General features: G+C 45.1%; 1 protein-coding gene across 4 annotated transcripts in view; it reads right to left on the reverse strand.

Annotated features, from left to right (window-relative positions):
• The window catches only part of LOC124787982 (negative elongation factor A-like), a 147,224-nt gene that overhangs the window by 29,273 nt on the left and 96,609 nt on the right, over positions 1 to 21,342 (reverse strand). For all 4 annotated transcript variants that reach the window (XM_047255003.1, XM_047255004.1, XM_047255007.1 and 1 more), the window contains one exon: positions 14 to 179. In XM_047255003.1, coding sequence (XP_047110959.1) covers positions 14 to 179 — 166 coding nt within the window. The remainder of the gene's footprint in view (positions 1 to 13; positions 180 to 21,342) is intronic.

A 21,342-nucleotide genomic window follows, 5' to 3' on the forward strand; every position in this document is an offset into this window, starting at 1 on the left:
TGCAGATACTTACTTGTGTCATTCAGTTTTCGAGGCATAACTCGTGACCGAACAGGCACAGTGGGCACAGTGTTTTTTTTAAGATTACTCGCTGCATCAGCAGACTTTTGTAAGAGCTCAGCACGCAGTGCAGCTGATTTTGGTTTCCTTTTCAAAGTAAAATGCTTAAGAGGCTGGGTCTGTAGCAGATAACACAACAAAGTAAGTAATGTAAATAGAATATATTATGGCAATAAGCATCAGTGCAAATAAATTAAATGTTTCTGCATCATTCAGCAGACAATGATAAGATTACTTATAAAACTAAGCAAAGGCCTCATAGCATAGTCAATAAAAAAAAACTCTGCTAGGAGCATCCACAGTACAGTAGAAGAGTTGACTTGAATATGCATATCTGCTATAGAATCAGCATTCTTTTAGTCTTTCTAGACTGATCACATTTCTTCATGCTAAGATCACTGATGACACAGACAGTCTAGTCAATGAAGAAAAATTACAAGAAAAAATTTGTGTAGTCGCAAAATTTTTTGTACAATCTCATGTTTTGTACAATGTGATGAACAACATACTAAGAATTGCAACCAATAGAGTACGGGCATGGTAGTGAGGATGGGGGAGGGGGGTGTCTGAATGTCTCTTCCCTTCCTCTCTCTCTTGAATATCTCAAAGACAGTGGCTTATAGCGAAAATGTCTTCCAGCTCAAAATTAAACTACAATAAATTTCCTACAAAAAGTCCTATTAATGTTTTCTCTAGGTCTAACAGCTTCTGTGTTGCAAGGGAGTGAGATGGAAAAGTCTCGGATTATTATGTTTTAATGATATAAAATAAATTTTTATTGTTAAATGAAATGGGTTAAGAACAAATATTAAATGTGTATACCACATCTATGTGCAGCAGAATTATATTAAGGGATAAACTGTGTTCCCAGAGTCACAGGGTGGAAGGTTGTTGGGATGGGGAATGGGGTGAAGGTAACTAGTGTGAGGGAAGGCATGTCGCTGGATTGAGGGCATGCATTTCCCCCCGCCATAGGTTTGCAAACTGAAGAGTGAGATGGCGATTCCCCAACTCTCTCTACCCTACAACATTACAGAAAGGAACTACAGAGAGTTTCACAAAATAATACCAACCCTTCCGCAACCCACCTTATGAATCACTGGCTACACAGTGTGCTGACATGCCCAGGGATGTTTATTTTCCACAATGCGTGTTGACACAATATGGCATACAGTTATGAGTTATTTGTCTTGTTGTGGTCTTCAGTCCAAAGATTGGTTTGATGCAACTCTCCATGCAACTCTATCCTGTGCGAGCCTCGCCCCTCTTCACTTCTGAGTAACTACTGCAACCTACAACCTCCTGAATCTGGTTACTGTGTTCATCTCTTGGTCTCCCTCAACAATCCCCCCTCCCTTCCCCACACTTCCCTCCAATACTAAACTGGTGATTCCTTAATGTCTGGAGTGTGTTCTGTCAACTGATCACTTCTTTTGGTCAAGCTTTGCCACAACTTTGTTTCCCCAGTTTCGTTCTCGTTCAGTATGTCCTCACCAGTTACGTGATCTATTGACCTAATCTTATGCGTTACTATTAATACCAATGCAAAAGAAGGATATGGACAGAATCCATGCAAATCTCTGCACAATTTGTTCTACAATGTTCGAGACAACTGATTCTTAGTCATACTGGAAACAGTGTGTATACGTGGACAAGAAAAAAAAATTCCCAGATTTCCCGGTTAAATTATACAATATTTCCCAGGTCAAAATACACTTTTTCCACACTATGTGACAATATACTTTCCCACAAAAGTGCAAAACTTGTCAATCCTTTGAATGGTTAATGTTTTATACATCATCGGCGTAAAACTTCCGCCGCCACTTTAGAAAAAAAGTCTTGGAAATCTTTGACGGTGTGCAGCAACATGTATGTTGCATATTTTCATAACTGCACCAAATACAGCACGGTAGTTCCCAAAGCATTGAAATCGAGATTACGATGCCCTTTTGTAAGCTAGTCATAGCTCATGTCGCATCATCTCGCAAGCCAATATTCAGAGCATAGGATGCGTGATGTAGTCAGCCAATAGCAATATCACTGTTATGTAGCATGAACACACAAATAAGCAAAGTCAATGGTTTGAATTAATATACATAGTGTAGCTACACGAAAAGCTAAGCCTTCACTTATAATGTTGTTCTCTAAGATTAATAAGCTACAAAAGAAGCTAAGCTTTCACATATAATATTGGTCTTTGCGTGTGTTACACTTCAAGATACATCATGCAAATGTGCCAGTAAAATTTAAAATAATGACATGAATGTCTGGCCATCTGAGCTCGAAATTCTTCTAAATGACCGGTCCTCACAATGATATGCCGTAAACGAGAATCAAACGCTCTGTGATTTAAGAAATTCATCGCACATTCTCAAATGTAATGTAATTCATCTTGCGGGGAACATGAGTGAGTGGGAAGTTCAGTTGCGGAATGCAAGTTTTATTTCAGTCGACACCACATTGGGCAACGTGCATGCCGCTGATGAGGGTGAAATTATAATGAGAACAATGCAAACCTAGTCCACGAGAAAATCTCCAACCCGGACGGGAATCGAACCCAAGCCCACTGCATAGGAGGCACGCAAGTTACCACTCAGCTAAGCAGGCGGACTCAGTAAAATGAAATTTACTCTGAAAATAACGCTTTTCAAACCACCATTCGCAGTATTTTCCCAAGGCCTATTACACACAGGTTCGTTTCAGCGGGTGCCAGAAAGTGTCAGAAAACAGGCGTTACTGCACTTGCGCAGCTACGATAGAGTAGGAAGGCCATATGTACGTACGTATAAAGCATTGAGATATGTTACATTAAGTCATAAAAGAAACAGGGCCTCAGAGGATACACTAAGAGCATCAGAAGTTCGTAAACCATACTAAAATGTATAATTTGGCTTTAAGTGCACATTCATACATCCAGATTCACAATGAAGTAGGCCCCAACCTATTATTACGCTTTCCAGTGTGGTTTTTGTGATGTACCTCATGTTCGGCTCTTTATTACGGCAAAATGCCATACGTGCTAGAAGATAAAAATGTGCACTTGAAATTCAGTGAACAGTTGAAACTAGCCTACACTGTGGAATGAAACGCTTGGTTTCGAGTAAATTGGTTGCCTTAGTGGAAAAAATAAATGAAAGCCAAATTTCTCTAGCAAACCAACAAAAATCACTTCACTGTTCTGCAAGACAGTTATTGCCTGACTGCCAAAAACGTGAAAATGAAATAAAATCAGAAAACAAACTAATAATATATTTAAGCCTTCCGTAATTATGTGAATGTATTTTAATTCATTCGGCAACTCCAGGTAAAAGAAATCTGTTTTGTTTTCATCTGACGTGGGAGCTGTACACGAAGAGGAAACAGCAAAATCTCTAAACGTAAACACGGGTCTCGTTGAGACTACCCTATTCCGCAGTACAACTAAGACTGTTTTGTGCATGCGCGAATCTGGCAACTTGGGTGTGCCAGAATAAATTCTTACGATTAGCATCTGGCTTGAAGTAGCGAGATAATAGGGTGTAGGTACTGCTCAAACAAACCCAATGTAAACAATTGTGACATCACACTCGTCAGGAGCAGTTTGTTGTTACAAAGTATTACGTAGCCTTCGTCCTAAGGCCTTCGACAAGTTTTGCTGTTGGCAGATGCTTTGTGTGCATGGTGTTTTGTTGTTGAAATTGGAGCATTTCCTTTGCAACTGAAGTTTTATTCTGGAATTTTTCCTCTCGTTTATGTTTTATTGCTACAGTATTTTTTTGCAGTAGTGGGCTACAATATTATTCTTTGTTAGAGTATGAGTCCTTACCAGTCAAATCTACAAAAAATTAATTGAAAATTAAAACCGTGAAAAATTCCCGGAATTCCACATAATGCTCGGGTTTTTTCCCGTTGTCCCGGGGTGTATACATCCTGTGTAAGGCATGTGTAGTGTTATTTTGGGAAATGCAACTTCCTCCACCATGAGCGCTGCTAGCCTTTAATTTTACGGACAAACTACACCTCCCTGGTATTTCCTGTCCAGTTTTTTCATGCGAGTAGACAAAATAACTTCACTGAGATCACGTTCATATAGCAGTTTGGTTGGTTGGTTTTGGGGTTTGATGGGGGCTAAACATCGAGTTCATCAGTCCCCAGTTCCAAACAGACACGGTTGTAAAAGGCCTATACAATAAAAGTGTAACTTCTGCACCCGGAGGGATGGGACACTAAGGGATACAGAGCTAAAATGAACAGTAACACAAAATAGAGGACATTTAAAAGGAGCAGAGCAAATACTTGACTAGAGTAAAACAGACTACAGTGGTTGATGGATCAGGTAAAAGGTCAACCACTCAACGACAAACAAAGAACCTCCAGCTGGAAAAAGTTGATAGAGGTACTAACACAACTTGTTTCCATAAAAGACACTATTTTGATATCCACGTCACAATTAAAGGTCGCTGGAGTGGGTGTAGCCTGAGAAATCATGCGAGAGTGCCCACATTAGAGCGAGTGATAAAACCCAGCTGCACGGATAAAACGTAAAACTGAGTCGGCTATAGAGGCATTGCCACCGAGAATTAAAGGAAGTGCAGCTGGTAAATTAAAGGACTGGTGCAAGGGGGCTAAAAGGGGGCAGTCCATCAGAAGATGGACCACTGTCAGCCCCGCATCACAGCGACACTTGGGTGGGTTCTCACGACGAAGGAGGTAGCTGTGGGTCAACCGCGTATGTCCAATTCAGAGACTGCAGAGAACAACTGAGTCCCTACGCGTGCCCCTGAAGGATGAGTTCCATACGGCCTTGGATGACTTGACCATGCGGAGCTTATTTGGCATGTTCAAGACAGACCATTCAGAGTTCCAGACATCGCGGACCTTGCGATGTAGGGCTGACTGGAGGTCTCTTTCCACGAGACCAAGCTCCAGGGGTGGCGAAGTGGTGGCCTGCTTGGCCAACCGATTGACATGTTTGTTTCCTGGAATGCCGATATGGCCCGGGGTCCACACAAACGTCGCTGAACGACCATACTTGGCGAGAGCAAAAACAGCATCCTGAATACCGTGCACCAAAGGGTCCCGAGAAAAACACTGGTCGAGTGCTTACAATCCACTCAGAGTGTCACTGCATATGACAAATGACTCCCCAAGGCAGGAGGAAAGGTGAGCAAGTGCATGATAAAGAGCAACCAGCTCCACAGTGGAAACACTGCTCCCACAAGGCAGGGAATGCTGCTCAACGTAGTTGCCATGGATGAAAGCAAACCCAGTGCGTCCATCGACCACAGAACCATCAGTGTAGACTACATCTGAATCGCAAAACGAGGCAAGAAGAGCCAGGAATTGTTGACGAAGACTGGCAGGTGGAACGGAGGACTTTTGAGTTGCAGGACAAATCCAAGCAAAGCCACAAGTGAGGGAGGGACCAAGGAGGGGTAGAAGAAGAGGGCCGGAACAATGGAGGAAGGGGAAACAACTCTAGTGACGAGAGAAGGGAACGGGACCGCGATCAGGGAAAAGGGTGCCTGCGGTTCGGGTGGTTGGGCGAGGCATGGACGCGGGCAACGTATGACGCAAGCAACTCTTGTCGCAGGAATCGTAGGGTGAGGGATTCCAGCTTCTACAAGAAGGCTAGTCACCGGACTAGTGCGGAAGGCACCTGTCACCAGTCTGACGCCACAATGGAGAATCGAGTCGAGGATATGCAACATTGAAGGTGCTGCCGAGTCGTACACCACGCTCCCGCAGTCGAGACGGGACTGGACTAAGGCATTATAGAGCTGTAGGGGGGTTGTTCATGCAGCCCCCCAAACGGTGTTGCTTGAGGCACCGAAGGATGTTGAGGTGCCGCCAGCACCATTGTTTAAGCTCGAGAAAATGAGGTGCCCAAGTGAGCCGAGCATCAAACAGCATGCTAAGGAAGGGATGCGTCTCCTCAATAAGAAGGAGTTCATTGGCAAGGTAGAGCTCTGGATGGAGGTGGACCGTTTGACAACGACAGAAATGCATCACTTGGGTCTCAGAGTCTGAGAACTGAAAACCATGGTTGGATGCCCAAAAATGTGCCTTACGGATAGCTCCCTGCAGCCGCCGTTCAGTGACACTGATGCCTGGGGAACTGTAATAAAGACAAAAGTCATTGGCATATAGAGAGGAACAGACCGATGAGCCCACTGCAGCCGCAAGACCATTAATCGCCACCAAAATGAGGGGAACACTGAGAACTGAGCCCTGCGGGACACTGTTCTCCCGAATATGAGCAGAGCTAAAATAAGTGCCAATTCTAACCTGAAAGGAGCAATTCCGTAGAAAAATCGGAAGTGGACCCCGTAAGCCCCATTCGTGTAGCGTAGCAAAGGATATGATGGCACCAGGTGGTATCGTATACCTTCCGAAGACCAAAGAAAACAGCAATTAGATGTTCTCACCGAGTAAAAGCTGTACAAATAGCCGACTCTAGCGAGACTAAATTGATCGCTGAGCGGCCCTGATGGAAGCCCCCCTGCTGCTGGGCTAGGAGGCCCTGTGCTTCGCGGATCCACATGAGCCGCCGACTCACCATCCGTTCCAGGAGTTTGCACATAACGTTGGTAAGGCTGATAGGGCGATAGCTATCAACCACCAGTGGATCTGCACCAGGTTTCAGCACCGGGATGGTAACGCTACCCTGTCAACAAGTTGGGAAAACGCCCTCCGTCCAGATGCAGTTAAACAAAACGAGTAATGCACCTTGACAGTGTGCCAAGATATGGCGAAGAAACTGGTTGTGAATTCGGTCTGGACCTGGAGAGGTATCGGGGCAAGCTATAAGGGCACTTTGGAACTCCCATTCACTAAACGGGGCGTTTTATTGTTCCCAACGATGCATGCGATACGACAGCTGCGTACCCTCAGCCTGCTCTTTAATTGTGCGGAATTCTGCGCTATAGCTTGCTGCCGCGGAAATACGAGCGAAGTACTCTGCCAGATGTTCGGCGATGGCCGTTTAAAGGCAATCAGATTCACTAGGGAAGGATGACGCCGGTGTCATTGGAGGGCTCACCGGCGGTCCCGGATAGCTTCTGCAATCTCTGGTGCCCACCAAGGGACTGACTTACGCCTTAAGGTACTTGAAGAGCAGAGGACAGTTGCCTCGGGAGCAGAAACAATGGCCACAGTGACCTCGTCCACTGCCGAATCAATGTCACCAGGAATCGGAGCAATGGCCATAGTAGCTGAGCTGTAGGCTGCCCAATCAGCTCCACAAAGAGACCATCGTGGCAGCTGGTCAGGGGGTTGGGATTGAAGAAGTGAAACCAGGATAGGAAAGTGGTCGCTACCACACAGATCATCGTGGACCCTCCAACTGAGGTATGGAAGAAGACCTGGGCTACTAAGAGAGAGGTCAATGGCCGAATATGTGCCGTGAGTCAAGCTAAAATATGTGGGAGCACCAGTGTTAAGGAGGCAAACGTCCTGCTGTGCCAAGAGAGCCTCAACGTTCCTACCCTGGCCCGAGATCTGGGCCCCACCCCATAAAGGGTGGTGAGCATTAAAATCCCCCAAAAGGAGGAATGGCGGGGGGAGCCGGGCGAACAAGGCAGCTAGGTCGGCAAGAGGGACAACCTCATCTGGGGGAAGGTAGAGGGAACAGATGGTAAGCTCCATTCCTGCCCGGACTCTAACAGCCACAGCCTCAAGAGCTGTGTGAAGTGGCACTGGGGCACTAGGAACAGTGGCAAGAACATAAACACAGACACCGCCAGACACACTGTCGTATTCTACTATGTGGTTCTTATAGTAACCCTGGTAGCCACTGAGGGAGGGGTCCGCCGAACAGGAAACCAGATTTCCTGTAGGGCCAGACAAGTGGCAAGGAAGCGACACAAAAGCTGTTTCAACTCAGCAAGGTACCGGAAATAACCACGGCAATTCCATTGAAGGATAATGGTATCCGACTGTGAAGACATGAAAGAACCTGGGGAGATAGGTCACGCCTTAGAAGCACTCTCTGCAACCGATTGCAAAGTAGCCTGATCAACTTCCATAGGAGCTGCGGGTCGAGCAACATCTAGCTCCTGAGGGGACGCTAAATGCTCCACATCATCTTCAGGTGCAGTAGTGAACTCCTTTTCTGTCTCTATGTCCTTCTCCTTTTGCTTTTCATTCTTTTTGGTAGGGTCCCGTTTGTCCTTCGATTTATAGGCTGGGTGGACTTTTCCAACCCAGGCTCGGGGACCGAGGAAGACCTGGAAGCCCTACGGCCCTTAGGCGGTGGCTTCTTCAGCCACAGGCTGACATCTGGAGGGGCAGTAACTATGGAAGGGAGGGTACCAAGCGATCCCTTCTGCATGAGGGGAGCCGGAGGAGGCGGGCACTTCTCCGGCTCAGAGGTGGGGGCTGAAGTCCCCAAAGAAGGAGGGGTTGTTACTCCCAATGTTGATAACAGGGTAGCAACGGAAGAGGGTGTTCCTTCAACTACCTGGGGGACAGGAATAGACAGTCGGGTTGGAGGGCCCACAAAAAGCGGCTGGGCTTGGGGGTTCGTCGCCAGGGATGGAGACATCGAAGCTGCTGCAGCAAACGTCGATGAAATGCGCACAGGGTGAATTGGTCGTACTTGCGTTTAGCCTCTGTGTAAGTGAGCCTATTCAAAGTCTTACACTTCCGTTCTCTTTGATAAACTGCGCAGTCTGACAAGCAAGGTGAATGTTTCTGCTCGCAGTTGACACAAACAGGGGGCGGCGAACACGGGACGTTGGGGTGGGAGGCACGTCCACAATCCCAACAGGTAGGGTTGGCGTCACATCTCCATGACATATGCCCAAACCTCCAGCACTTAAAGCAGCGCATGGGAGGAGGGACGTAAGGCTTAACATCACATCGGCATATCATCACCTTGACCTTCTCGGGCAGGGTGTCTCCCTCGAAAGCCAAGATGAAGGCGCCAGTGGCAACCCTACTATCTTTAGGTCCCCTGAAAACACGTTGAACAAAGTGGACACCGCGGCGTTCCAGATTTGCACGGAGCTCGTCGTCAAACTGCAACAACAGGTCATGATGAAAAATAAGTCCCTGAACCATATTGAGGCTCTTATGAGGCGTAATGGAGACTGCAACATCACCGAGCTTGTCACAAGCAAGCAATGCCCGTGACTGTGCTGGGGATGCTGTCTGTATGAGGACTGCTCCAGACCTCATTTTAGACAGGCCCTCAACTTCTCCAAACTTGTCCTCTAAATTTTCCACAAAAAACTGAGGCTTTGTGGTCAGAAATGAGTCCCATCTGTTCGGCTGCAAACCAGAAATCAAGGACAATATGTTGCACCAGGTAATTTAGACCGCCATTCCTCCCCTGGTGTGGACAGGGATGGGAACGATTTGGGGACATACTGTAAAACATTGAACTTTCCTTTCTTAGAGACTCATGCTTGCACACTATTTGTATTTAGTTTCATGGTGGTCCCATGAGCAGCTAGGGGAAGGAATGTCCACCCAGACAGAGCCCCGCTTGCCTGGGTAAGCCTAATACAACCGGGGGGTGGCAGGATCCCCAGAGGTCGCCCTGGTAGCAACTGTTCTACCTCAACAGCCATGCATCTCCTCGGTGCGCAGCACACCGTGAGATTGATTTTTTTTTTTTATAGAGGTTTATACCATCCTCGCTACCCAGGCAGTTAAGCCGAGATCCCCGGGCTCTGTACCATACAACGTTCCACTGTCGCACCTTACGGTGGTTGTTGAAGCACGCTCATAGCTTACGGTATTGAGGACTGGTGGCACTTCCCAGTTCTCAGCTCAGGGACCCCAGGGTCGTCAAGCCCGTACCCAGCAACTAAATGCTGAGCTCCCTGAGGGGCATATAGCAGTTTATTTTTAGTTTAGTGAGTAGTTTCACTGGTGTAAAAAAATTAAAGCAACAAACTGCTGTTTCATCGTCTTGTGTTTAATTCATGATATAATCATACAAACTGACAACAGATGTCTGTACGATAGTGTTCTGCGTGGAAGATGGTATTTCGGTCAACGGAAAACCACGCCAATGATGACGTCAGGGAATCTACCAAACATAGCAGTGTTTGTCGGGTACTCCCATATCTACAACTGCTGCGAACACAGTCAGAGATGGTGCAGTATTGCATAGAGAAGACACCTACCAGACATTGCGGTGGAGGGCCATAGGAAGAATGGAAGCAGGGCAGTCAAAAACTCATGTGGCCCAATGGCTCAATGTGAATCGTTCTGCTGTTTCTCAGATGTGGCGAGAGTTTATAGAGACCAAAACTGTATCATGGAGACTAGGGCAGGCTGACCAGGTGGGATATCTGAAAGAGAGGTTCATTACTTGGCTGTAAATGCACGGCAGTACTGCCTTAGTACTGTGTAGCAACTGGCAATGGACTGTGCAGTATCCACTGGACATGCTGTATTGAGGCAAATAGTGTAGAGAAGGCTTCGATAGAGTGGCCTTTATTGATGGAGACCGGCTGCATGTGTGCCTCTGATGTGGCTTCATAGAGGAAATGTCTAGAATGGAGTCACCAACATGCTACCTGGACAGTTGAAGAGTGGGCCAATGTTCTTTTCACAGATGAGTCCTGAAACGATCTGGAGATTGATTCTCGAGGGATTCGCAGCTGAGGGTAATGTGGAACATGATTGTGAAACTCTTAACATTGTGAAGAGAGACTGATATCGAGGAGGATAGCTAATGGTGCAGGCAACGATTATGTTGACCACTCAAACACCTTTGTTTTAATGATTGCCACTCCAATTCACATATCATGTCTGTGGCGCTATCTCCCCTATTTCGTGATAATACAAAACGAGCTGCTCTTCTTTGAAATTTTTTGATGTCTTCCGTCAGTCTCACCTAATGCGGACTCCACACAGCACAATAATACTCCAGAAAAGGGCGGACAAGCATGGTGTAAGCAGGGTCTCTTTAGTAGACCTGATGCACCTTCTAAGTGTTCTGCCAACGAATCACAGTCTTTGGTTTGCTCTACCCCACAACATTATCTATGTGATCGTTCCAACTCATTTTTTTTTTTTAATTGTATTCCCTAAGTACTTAGCTCAATATACAACCTTCAGATTAGTGTGACTTATCGCATAATCGAAATTTAGCGGATTTCTTTCAGTACTCATGTGAATAACTTCACATTTTTCTTTATTCAGGTCAACTGCTACTTTTCGCAATTTGTTTTGGTCATCTGATGACTTTACAAGACTATAAATGACAGCATCATCTGCAAACAACCTAAGAGGGCTACTCAGATTGTCTCATATGTCGTTAATATAAATCAAGAACATTACAGGGCATAACATTTCCTTAGGAAAGGCCAGATATTGCTTCTGTTTTACTCGATGGCTTTCTGTCTACAAACTGTGACCTTTCTGACAGGAAATCATGAATCCAGTCGCACAACTGAGGCGACATTCCATAGCAGGCAGTTTGGTAAGAAGACGCTTGTGAGGAATGGTGTCGGAAGCCTTCTGGAAATCTAAAAATGTGGAATCAATTTGACACCCCCAGTCAGTAGCACTCCCTACTTCATGAGTATAAAGAGCTAGTTGTGTTTCACAAGAAAAATTTTTTCTGAATTTGTGCTGACTATGTGTCAATAAATTGTTTTCTTCAAGGTAATTCATAATGTTTGAACACAGTATATGGTCCAAAACCCTACTGCAAATTGACGTTGGTGATACAGGTCTGTAATTCAGCAGATTACTCCTATTTCCCTTTCTAGGTATTGGTGTGACTTGAGCAGTTCTTCAGTCTTTAGGTAAGGATCTTTCTGTGAGTGAGCGGTTGTATATACACGATGCGATCAAAAGTACCCAGACACCTCCAAACACATACGTTTTTCATATTAGGTGCATTGTGCTGCCACCTACTGCCAGATACTCCGTATCAGCAATGTCATTTCACATCGTGAGAGCAGAATGGAGTGCTCTGCGGCATTCACGGACTTTGCATGAGGTAAGGTTCTTGGGTGTCACTTGTGTCATACGTCTGTATGCGAGATTTCCACACTCCTAAACATCCCTAGGTCTACTGTTTCCGATGTGATAGGGAAGTGGAAACATGAAGGGAAATGTACAGACCTTGTCTGTTGACTGACAGAGACCGCCGACAGTTGAAGAGGGTTGTAATGTGTAATAGGCAGACATCTATCCAGACAATCACACAGGAATTCCAAACTGAAATTGCAAGTACTATGACAGTTAGGCAGCAGAAGAGGAAACTTGGATTTCGTGGTCGAGCGGCTGCTCATAAGCCACACATCATGACTGTAAACGCTAAACAACGCTTCGCTTGGTGTAAGGAGTGTAAACATTGGACGACTGAACAGTGGAAAACTGTTGTGTGGGATGATGAGTCATGGTACACAATATGGCGATCCAATGGCAGGGTGTGGGTATGGCGAATGCACGGTGAACGTCATCTGCCAGCGTGTGTAGTGCCAATAGTAAAATTAGGAGGCGGTGGTGTTGTTATAGTGGGGTCATTCTTTTCATGAGGGGGCTTGCACCCCTTGTTGTTTTTCATGGCAATATCACAGCACAGGCCTACATTGATGTTTTAAGCACCTTCTTGCTTCCCACTGTTGAAGAGCAATTCGGGGATGGTGATTGCATCTTTCAACATGATCGAGCACCTGTTCATAATGCACAGCCTGTGGTGGGGTGGTTACACGACAATAACATCCCTGTAATGGACTGGCCTGCACAAAGTCCTGATCTGAATCCTACAGAACACCTCTGGGATGTTTTGGAATGCTGACTTCATGCCAGGCCTAACCGACCACCATCGATACCTCTCCTCAGTGCAGCACTCCATTAAGAATAGGCTGCCATTCCCCAAGAAGCCTTCCAGCACCTGATTGAATGTATGCCTGTGAGAGTGGAAGCTGTCATCAAGGCTAATGGTGAGCCAACACCATACTGAATTCCGGCATTACCGATGGAGGGCGCCATGAATATTTACGTCATTTTCAGCCAGGTGTCCGGATACTTTTGATCTCATAGTGTAATTTCTAAATAATGAGCTATTGTATCATCATACTCTCAAAGGAACCTGACTGGTACACAATTTGGTCTGGAGGCCTTGCCTTTACTATTAAGTGATTTAAGCTGCTTTGCTACACCAAGGGTATCTACATGCATGTTTCTCATCTTGGCAGTTGTTCCCGACTTGAATTCTGGAATAATTACTTCATCTTCTTTGGTGAAGGAGTTTCAGAAAACTGTGTTTAATAATTCTGCTTCAGTGGCACTGTCATCATTGACTTCACCGTCGTTATCGCACAGTAAAGGTACTGATTGCGTCTTGCCACTGATGTGTTTATGAATGACCAAAATCTCTGGATTTTCTGCCATGTTCAGAGACAGAGTTTATTTGTGGAAATTATTAAAAGCATCTTGTACTGAAGTACAAGCTATATTTCAAACTTCTGCAAAACTTTGGCAATCTTGGGGTTTTTGTGTTCTTTTAAATTTGGCATTTTTTTTTTGGTTTCTGCAACAGCAATTTAACATGTTTTGTATACCGTGAGGGATCAGTACCATCACTTAGTAATTTATGTGGTAGATATCTCTAAGTTGCTGTTGATACTATCTCTCTGAAATCATTCCACATCTTTTCTAAGCTTACATGATCAGATCAGAAGGAGCGGAGACTCTCTCTTAAAAAGGAGTTAAGAGCATTTTTACCGGCTATTTTAAATAGATGTACTTTGAGTTTCTTTTTGATGGTTGTGGGTGCTACGGTACTCAGCCTAGCAGCAACTGCCTTGTGGTCACTAATCCCTGTGTTCATCATCATACTCCCTGTTTGACCACGATTATTTGTTGCTAAGAGGTCACATATAATTTTGCAACCATTTATGGCTTTCAGTGGGCTCATGAACTAATTGTTCAACTTCACTATAAGGTAAACTACTTCCAACAGCAATAATTACTCCACAACCAACTGTATTTAATCTATCCTTTCTGAACACTGATAGGTCATTTGAAAAAATTTCAGCTGAACTTATTTCCGGCTTTAGCAAGCTTTCCATACCTATAACTATTTGAGCTTCAGTGCTTTCTATTACAACTTGGAGCTCTGCTTCTTTTCCAACACAGCTACAACAATTTACAACTACAATACCAATCGTTTCTACAATTACCTTACTGTGTTTTACCTGCCCCCATTTAAGACAGATGCCCTTTCTGTAGTTTCCTGAGACCCTCTAACCTAAAAAACCGCCAAGTCCCTTCCATTCAGCCCCCGCTACCCGTGTAGCACTTCCTGTGTGTAGTGGACTCCTGACCTATTAAGTGGACACCAGTCAAGGAATCTCCAGCATACAAAGTCACAGAACCGTCTGAGCCTCTGATTCAGGCCATCCACTCAGCTCTACGCCAAAGGACCACAGTCGGTTCTATCGATGATGCTGCAGATGATGAGTTCCGCCTCAATCTTGCAAGCAAGACTGGCAGTATTTACCACTTCCGCTAGCCGCCTGAAACCAGAGATAATCTCCTCCGATCCAAAGCAGCACACATCATTGGTACAGACATGAGCCACCACCTGCAGTTGGCTGCAACGTGTACTCTTCATAGCATCCAGAAGCGCCCTTTCCGCATCAGAAATGACTACCTCTGCTATGCACACAGTGTGTACAATTGCTTCCTTCCCCTCCTTGGCAGCCATGTTCCTAAGAGGCCCCATTATGTGCCTAATGTTAAAGATCACACTTAGGAAAAAATTTATGAATTGTTTACGAAAACTTATAATTTTTTTGATGTAAATTTTAACAATTTTTATTTTCTGAATTTTAACTACTAGAGTAAATGCTGCGAAAGTAAACCTACATCATCATGGTACTATTTACGTTATGTGGTAAATAAGGTGTAGATTCAGAAGTTTCTGAGAGAAAGGGACATTTGTACTGAAGAATGTCATTTTGAGAAAATTGCATTTTAAAGAAAAAATTTAATACACAGCCAAATGATATACACAAAATACGTTAAAATCCTCCTCGCTGGTAGTCATCTCCTTCTTTATCTTCCTCATCCAATGCTGCCCTCCTTTTCTTGGATCTGGCTTCTTTTGACATATTGTTTGCTGCAATCTCTGCTTTCATGATCCGCAACTGGTCCAAGTTCATCACACTTTTAGTGGTGTTTCAATCTTTGTGAATTTCAAGAAACTCAAAAGCCTGTAGTCTCCTGGGTTAGCCATCACTAAAGTAAGAACACTGATCTTCCAACAAAAACATTTTTTGGTTCCTTGACCATACAACACTGTTAAACAGATCCATTGGTATTTGTGTGTTGCCTTTCAGACATTTCTTCAACAGCTCTGGATGGCCGAGATCCCGAAACACGGGTTTCATGGCAAGCACTTGGAGCATTTTGTATAGTAATTTTGTGCGAGACAGTCTGCAATTTTCTTCCTATTTTGCCTTCAGATATTTACACCGATCAATGGAACACAGATTGTGGATTGGCTCAGCATCTGTGGACAGCGTGTGGAAATAAACTGCTCCATCAGCACTCTCCATACCATCTAAATTACCCCTGTTACTTCTAATAGCTATACCATAAATATTGTGCAAAACTGATCACTTTGTTCAACAGTCGGTTGACACCTTATACTTAAACAAATCTGTTAACTTACATGGTAAACTCCCTATCGCACTTCTCTCACATTTAGTGGTGAGACAGCCCAATGGATAGCCCATCAAAAACTGAACACGGAACACGTATGAAAACAGGAAGAAAGCGTACTGAACTACCAAAAAAAGAAGTGAAATAGAACCAGTGAATGATCCAATGTTAATATGTGCAACATTGACAGAATCAGAATAGCCATGGCATCTTGGTTATGCGATTTTGGTGTTGGACTGCTAAGGCGGAGATTTGTATTCAATCCTCTCTCATGCCCCATATTTTATTTTATTTTTAAAAAACTTTATTTATTATTATTTTTTTTCACCACATTGTGAACCGTCCGTCCAGTCATTGAGTGTCTGATCAGTGAATTCAAATTTGTGTCTGTGTCATGGTGTAATATCTGTCTGCGACGGCGAGATGTAACAAAGGGACCTTCAGATGTATGTAACTCCTATTTGTTCTACACAAGTACCACAGAATTCCTTTGTTGTAACATAGTTCACATCCATTTATTCGTTGCTTTCATTTCTGTGAAAGGTATATACAGCATATCACTTGCTCCCACTATTCATCACATTTAGTTGCGCCAGTGATATATTCTTAGCATATGATGTGCCGGTAATATATTCTTAGCATATGATTCATGTTTTATAACTAATGTATAGTATGACAATTGCCAAGACTACAGAAGGAGAACAGACATGTCAATTACTGGATGGGTAGTTCATAATTTGTGGAAAAAAGTGGGCACCAGTGGGGTTTCCCCACGGATCTCCCACATGGCAGTCTAACACCGTGAACACACAACTATGATGACATAGTTATTACAACAAGCTCGATGTTTTACGTTGTTCGCTTGGACCATTCAATGTTTCCGATTTGCTTCTTTTTTCATAGTTCAGTACACCTTCTTCCCGTTTCCATGCTTCATTTGTGTTCAGTTTCTGAAGGGCTATCCATTGGGTCACTTTAACACTAAATTGGGGGGGGGGGGGGGGGGGGCGTTTGCAATGGTGAGTTTCCCTTGTTAGTACATCCCAACTGCTGTTTTAGTCTATGCAATCTCACGCCCATCCTCTTCTGCATATGATTTATGCACTCTAGTTTTGTAATTAACAGGTCAGATGCAAAACAAAATTCTCAGAAAAGTCATTGCCTGATTATTTTCAAATACTTATTTCAAATAGAAGAATTCGAAAATTTCAATAAAACAAACATCAGTTAAAGCATAAATATCAATAGTTTCATAATTTGCATAATAGTAAAAATGTCAAATTTTGTCATTTTGGGTGGTACGACTCTCCTTAAAAATTAACATTAATTTTATACAATATATCAGTCCTAGATCATAAATGACTATGACCTTCTTATAGGAAGTTTAATGTTAAGCTTAACTTTGGCTCTGTCTCACCCATTTAGAGAGCCTGGAGTTGCAAATTACAAATATAGCCCAGTAAAGGGAGAAAAAAGAAAGAAAAAGAAAAAACCCAGGATTGTTGGGTTTGTGGATTGTCATAGAGGTGAGGAGGAAAATGGAGTCACGAGATAGGTTCTGGGAAGGGCCTAAGGCTTTAAAGCAGGGATTGGAGGTTGTGTTGGACTTGTGGGGTAGGATCACTCTGGCAGACTTTATAGGTGGAGGAGCCAGATAACTGGTGGAAGTCTTCCGCCAGGTAGTCACTGTGATTCATGACAACAGTGGTACTACCTTTGTTCTATAGGTAGGATGATTAGGTCAGGATTAGTTTTGAGGTTGTGTATGGTTATTCTTTCTTCTGCTAAAAGGTTGGTGTTCTGAGGAAGGGTCCTGGGGAAGGATAGTGAAGCTAAGTTGCAGGTAAGGTATTCCTTGAAGGTGACAGTGGATAGATAGATAGGTGGGAGGGGAGATCATAAATGGATGGTGGTATGAACTGGGAGAGGCAGAGTTTAATGTTGAAATTAGGTTGGCTTTGGTGGGAGGGATTGGTGATGAAGGAGAGTTTCCACTGCAGGAATTGGGAGAAGGTGAGTAGGTCTTTCAGAAGTTCAGCATGGTTAAATTGGGTGTGGGGGCTAAAGGTGAGATCTTTGAAATTTCTATGGAGTTGAACAAATTGGTGGAAAGATAAACAACAGTGTTACGGGAATGTTTGGGATCTGGATATGGTAGCGTGTTGGTCGCTAGTTTTGGGGGATGTGGCAAGTTGAAAAGGTCAGCTAGGCAGGGTTTAGATGCTATGAGAGGTGGGCGAGGAAAAACAATGTGTTTAGGATAGAGGTTGGATAGCGGTGCCCCGGGGAGGCATTAGAATGCCAGCAGGTTGGATAACTTATGGAGGTTGGTGTCTGGTATGCTCCTGGAGAGCAAGATTTCAGATTCTGCCAGCCTCTGGCTCTCACAAACCTTGTACTGCAAAAATACATCTCCATGGTACAGGCATCCCAGAAACAAGTCTGCTCCCTCTGCAAGATATTGCTACTGTGAAATCCTTGACATTGAATTCTGTGCTCTCAAGAGCCTGGGGGAGCATTCCAGACATCACCTCCATAAGTTATCCAAGCTGGTGGCATCCTACTGCCACCTTGGGGCACCACTATCCAACCTCTATCCTACCCACACTGTTCCTCCTCATCCATCCCTCACAGCAACTAAATCCTGCCTAGTCGACCTTTGCAACTTGCCACATCCCCAAAAACTCTCGTATGCCTGACACCCATAATCAAGATGGAATAGGATCAGAGCTTCACAAAGCTGTAGAAGTGCAGAGCGACTGCACCCCAAATTATGTTCAAAGGCAGTGAAGAATATTAAGGTGTGACCAATACTTTCGCTTAGGTTGGTGAAGATGGAGAAGCAACATCAACTTGGCATCTAAAGACCAGCCTAAAAAAGCAATGAAACTCCACCATGTTGAGCAACTGATCATCAAGGTAGAGTTCTGGTTGGATAGTACACTGGCGATAGAAGTGCACGACATGCCTTGATAGCAGAAAACTGAAAGCCATGGTTGAGAGCCCAGGGCTGTCCCTCTCATATGCCACCCATCATGTGATGTTCAGCCATACTCAGTTGAGGAGCAACAGTACAAGCAAAAATAGTCAGCACACAAGTGGGGTGTCACTGTGGACCCCAGAGCTATTGCTAGATCACTGATGGCTACTAGAAAATGAGGCACACACTATTAGAGCCCTTTGGAGGCCTGTGCCCTTGTGTATGGATGGGTACCAGGGGAAGCACCAACCTGAACCAGGAGAGTACAGTGTGATAAGAAGTTCTGGACAAAAATTGACAATGGGACCCTGAAGACCCCACTTCTGTAGGGTAACAAGGATGTAATGTGGCCTCGTGGCGGCATAAGCCCTTTGCAGGTAGAAGAATTTTGTCATTGGGTAAAAGTCATCCGGATAGCAGACTCCACACAGACCAAATTGTCAGCTGTAGAACAGATTTGGTGAAAACTGCCTTGGGATGGTGCAAAAAGACCGAGACTCAATGGTTCTAACACAGTCGCCAGCTCACCATACATTCAATAGGTGTATGAGCTTTTGTCTATGGATGCGATCTTGGTCTGGGGCCGTGCCATTGCAAAGGGCTCAGGCACTGAGAAATTTCCCCTCAGTAAACAGGTGGCAAGTAATAAAAGGTAAGTGAATATGCTCCACCTGCTGTCAGGTTAGAAAATGCAGACTGATAATTCTCAGACACAGAGGCCCAGGGCATAATGAAGAGCAAAATATTCTATGAGAGCATCTGGATCAGTGTAGACAGTGCCATTCAGGGCAATACCAGATACACCTGTGGGGGCACTGGTGTCCAAGAGGTGTTGAGCCTTTGCCAAAACCCAAGGTGTGTTACGACTTTGCACCACTTGTTAGCAGCAGACACAGTGGCTGCGCCAAAGACTGAGATGGTGTGGAGTTTTACAATTATTTATTGATCTTTCTTTACAATTTCTCCCTCGTTGTCACTGCCCAGCCCTGCAGATCGCTCCGCCTGGCTGCTGCTGTGTAGATTCTATGACAATGCGCACAACGCGTGCCGCTGATCGCACTCGGGAGCCTCAGGTCACCAGTGCTCCGCTGAAGCCAGGATGCCCTGTGGTTGAGATGAACTCATCGCCGCTTGGCGCCCCAGTACGGGCACGTCCACGGAGCCGCGTCGCCCTGAGGTCAGCTGCCGACGCTTGCTGCACCGGCGGCGGGGAAGCCATCAGTCGCGATGTACATGAGGTCCCGTCATGGACGGACCACGCGCCGTGGTGCCGGGTTGCCGTGAAGTCCGGGTGTCAGTCCCCGGCGACGCCTGTGACCAAGACCTTGCTGCGGCCAGTCCTGCTGGAAGTTCTCGCTGTACTTAGTCAGCCATGGTGCCGACCGAACTCGGGCCGACATCCACAGCTGAAGTTGACATCTGGCGGCGAATGGATGACTCCTGCGAGCTGGAACATACTCCGGAATCGCCACCTACGAAGATTGAACATTCGGACATGGACTACGTCTGTCTTCAGATCCGAACTGCTTCCTAATGGCTTCTGTCTGTTGCTGCCTGCGCTCCACTATTTATATCCGGCAGTAGGACGTTTTTTATCCTCAGTGGTAGCTTTTTGTTATTACTCCCACAGTATATTGCAGGGTAACTTAGCGTGCTGGCCTCACTTCCCCTTACTCAGCACTCTCCAGGCTTCGCTCGGTCTGTGTTGGTCGCCGGCGTGCCTCTGCTTGGCCATTCTCCACTGCGTGAAGTAACGCTTACTACATGTGGCCGCAACAGGTGGTTTACACAATGCAATGACAGTAACATATCATTCCTAGCATTCTTGTTCCAGTCATTTATTAGGTGGCGGAACGGGGCACACAGCCTTTTCAAGGCAATGAGGTGCTCCATCGATGGATGTCACTTATGGTGATGAAGAGCTCATCTGCAAACTCTAATGGCCTTGGTGATATCGAAAAGTCCAACAATTACTGTCTTCCAGAGGGTGGGATCTTGAGGAATAGGGGATCACTTGGTTGTGGTCTGGACAGCCGCATCAATACCTCCCTGTGGTGGGGTCAGCATTGTTGGGATACCATCTGGTTGGATGCCCAGGTGAGTGATGTTGAGGGAGAGACAGGACAATCAGGAAGTGATCACAGGTCACCATGGACTGTCCAATGGATGGAGGAGAGAAAACGAGATCTGCAAATAGAAAGAATAGCAGCATAAGGCAAGAGCCGTACACCACACTGAAGTGTGTGGGGGCACAGGTACTCAAGAGCAACGACTGAACTCTGTGAGCAAGTTTTCGATAATTTTGTCATGTCCAGTGGTTGTGGCTCCACCCCCCAAAGCATTATTGGCTTTGAAGTGACCCAAAATTAGGAAGGATGGGTGGGGGGAATCTGACATATCAGTGCATACAACATTTACTGTGACACTTCATCAACAGGAGGGAGATACATATTACAAACAGTAAAATCCAGAGACTTTTTCACACAAACAGCCACAGCCTCCTAAAGACGTATCAAGTGGCACATGTTCACTGTTGACAGAGTTCAGAATGTGTGTGCAAACACTGTCCAACACACTTCCATAGTCAGTGCAATTCTTAAAATAGCCTTGATAGCCCTCGAGGGCAGGCACTGCATTGCTGGCAAGCATGTTCTCTAGAAGGCAATGGAGAAAGATGAAAC

This window comes from Schistocerca piceifrons, chromosome 3, assembly GCF_021461385.2.
Source record: "Schistocerca piceifrons isolate TAMUIC-IGC-003096 chromosome 3, iqSchPice1.1, whole genome shotgun sequence".
Taxonomy (NCBI): Eukaryota; Metazoa; Arthropoda; class Insecta; order Orthoptera; family Acrididae; genus Schistocerca; species Schistocerca piceifrons.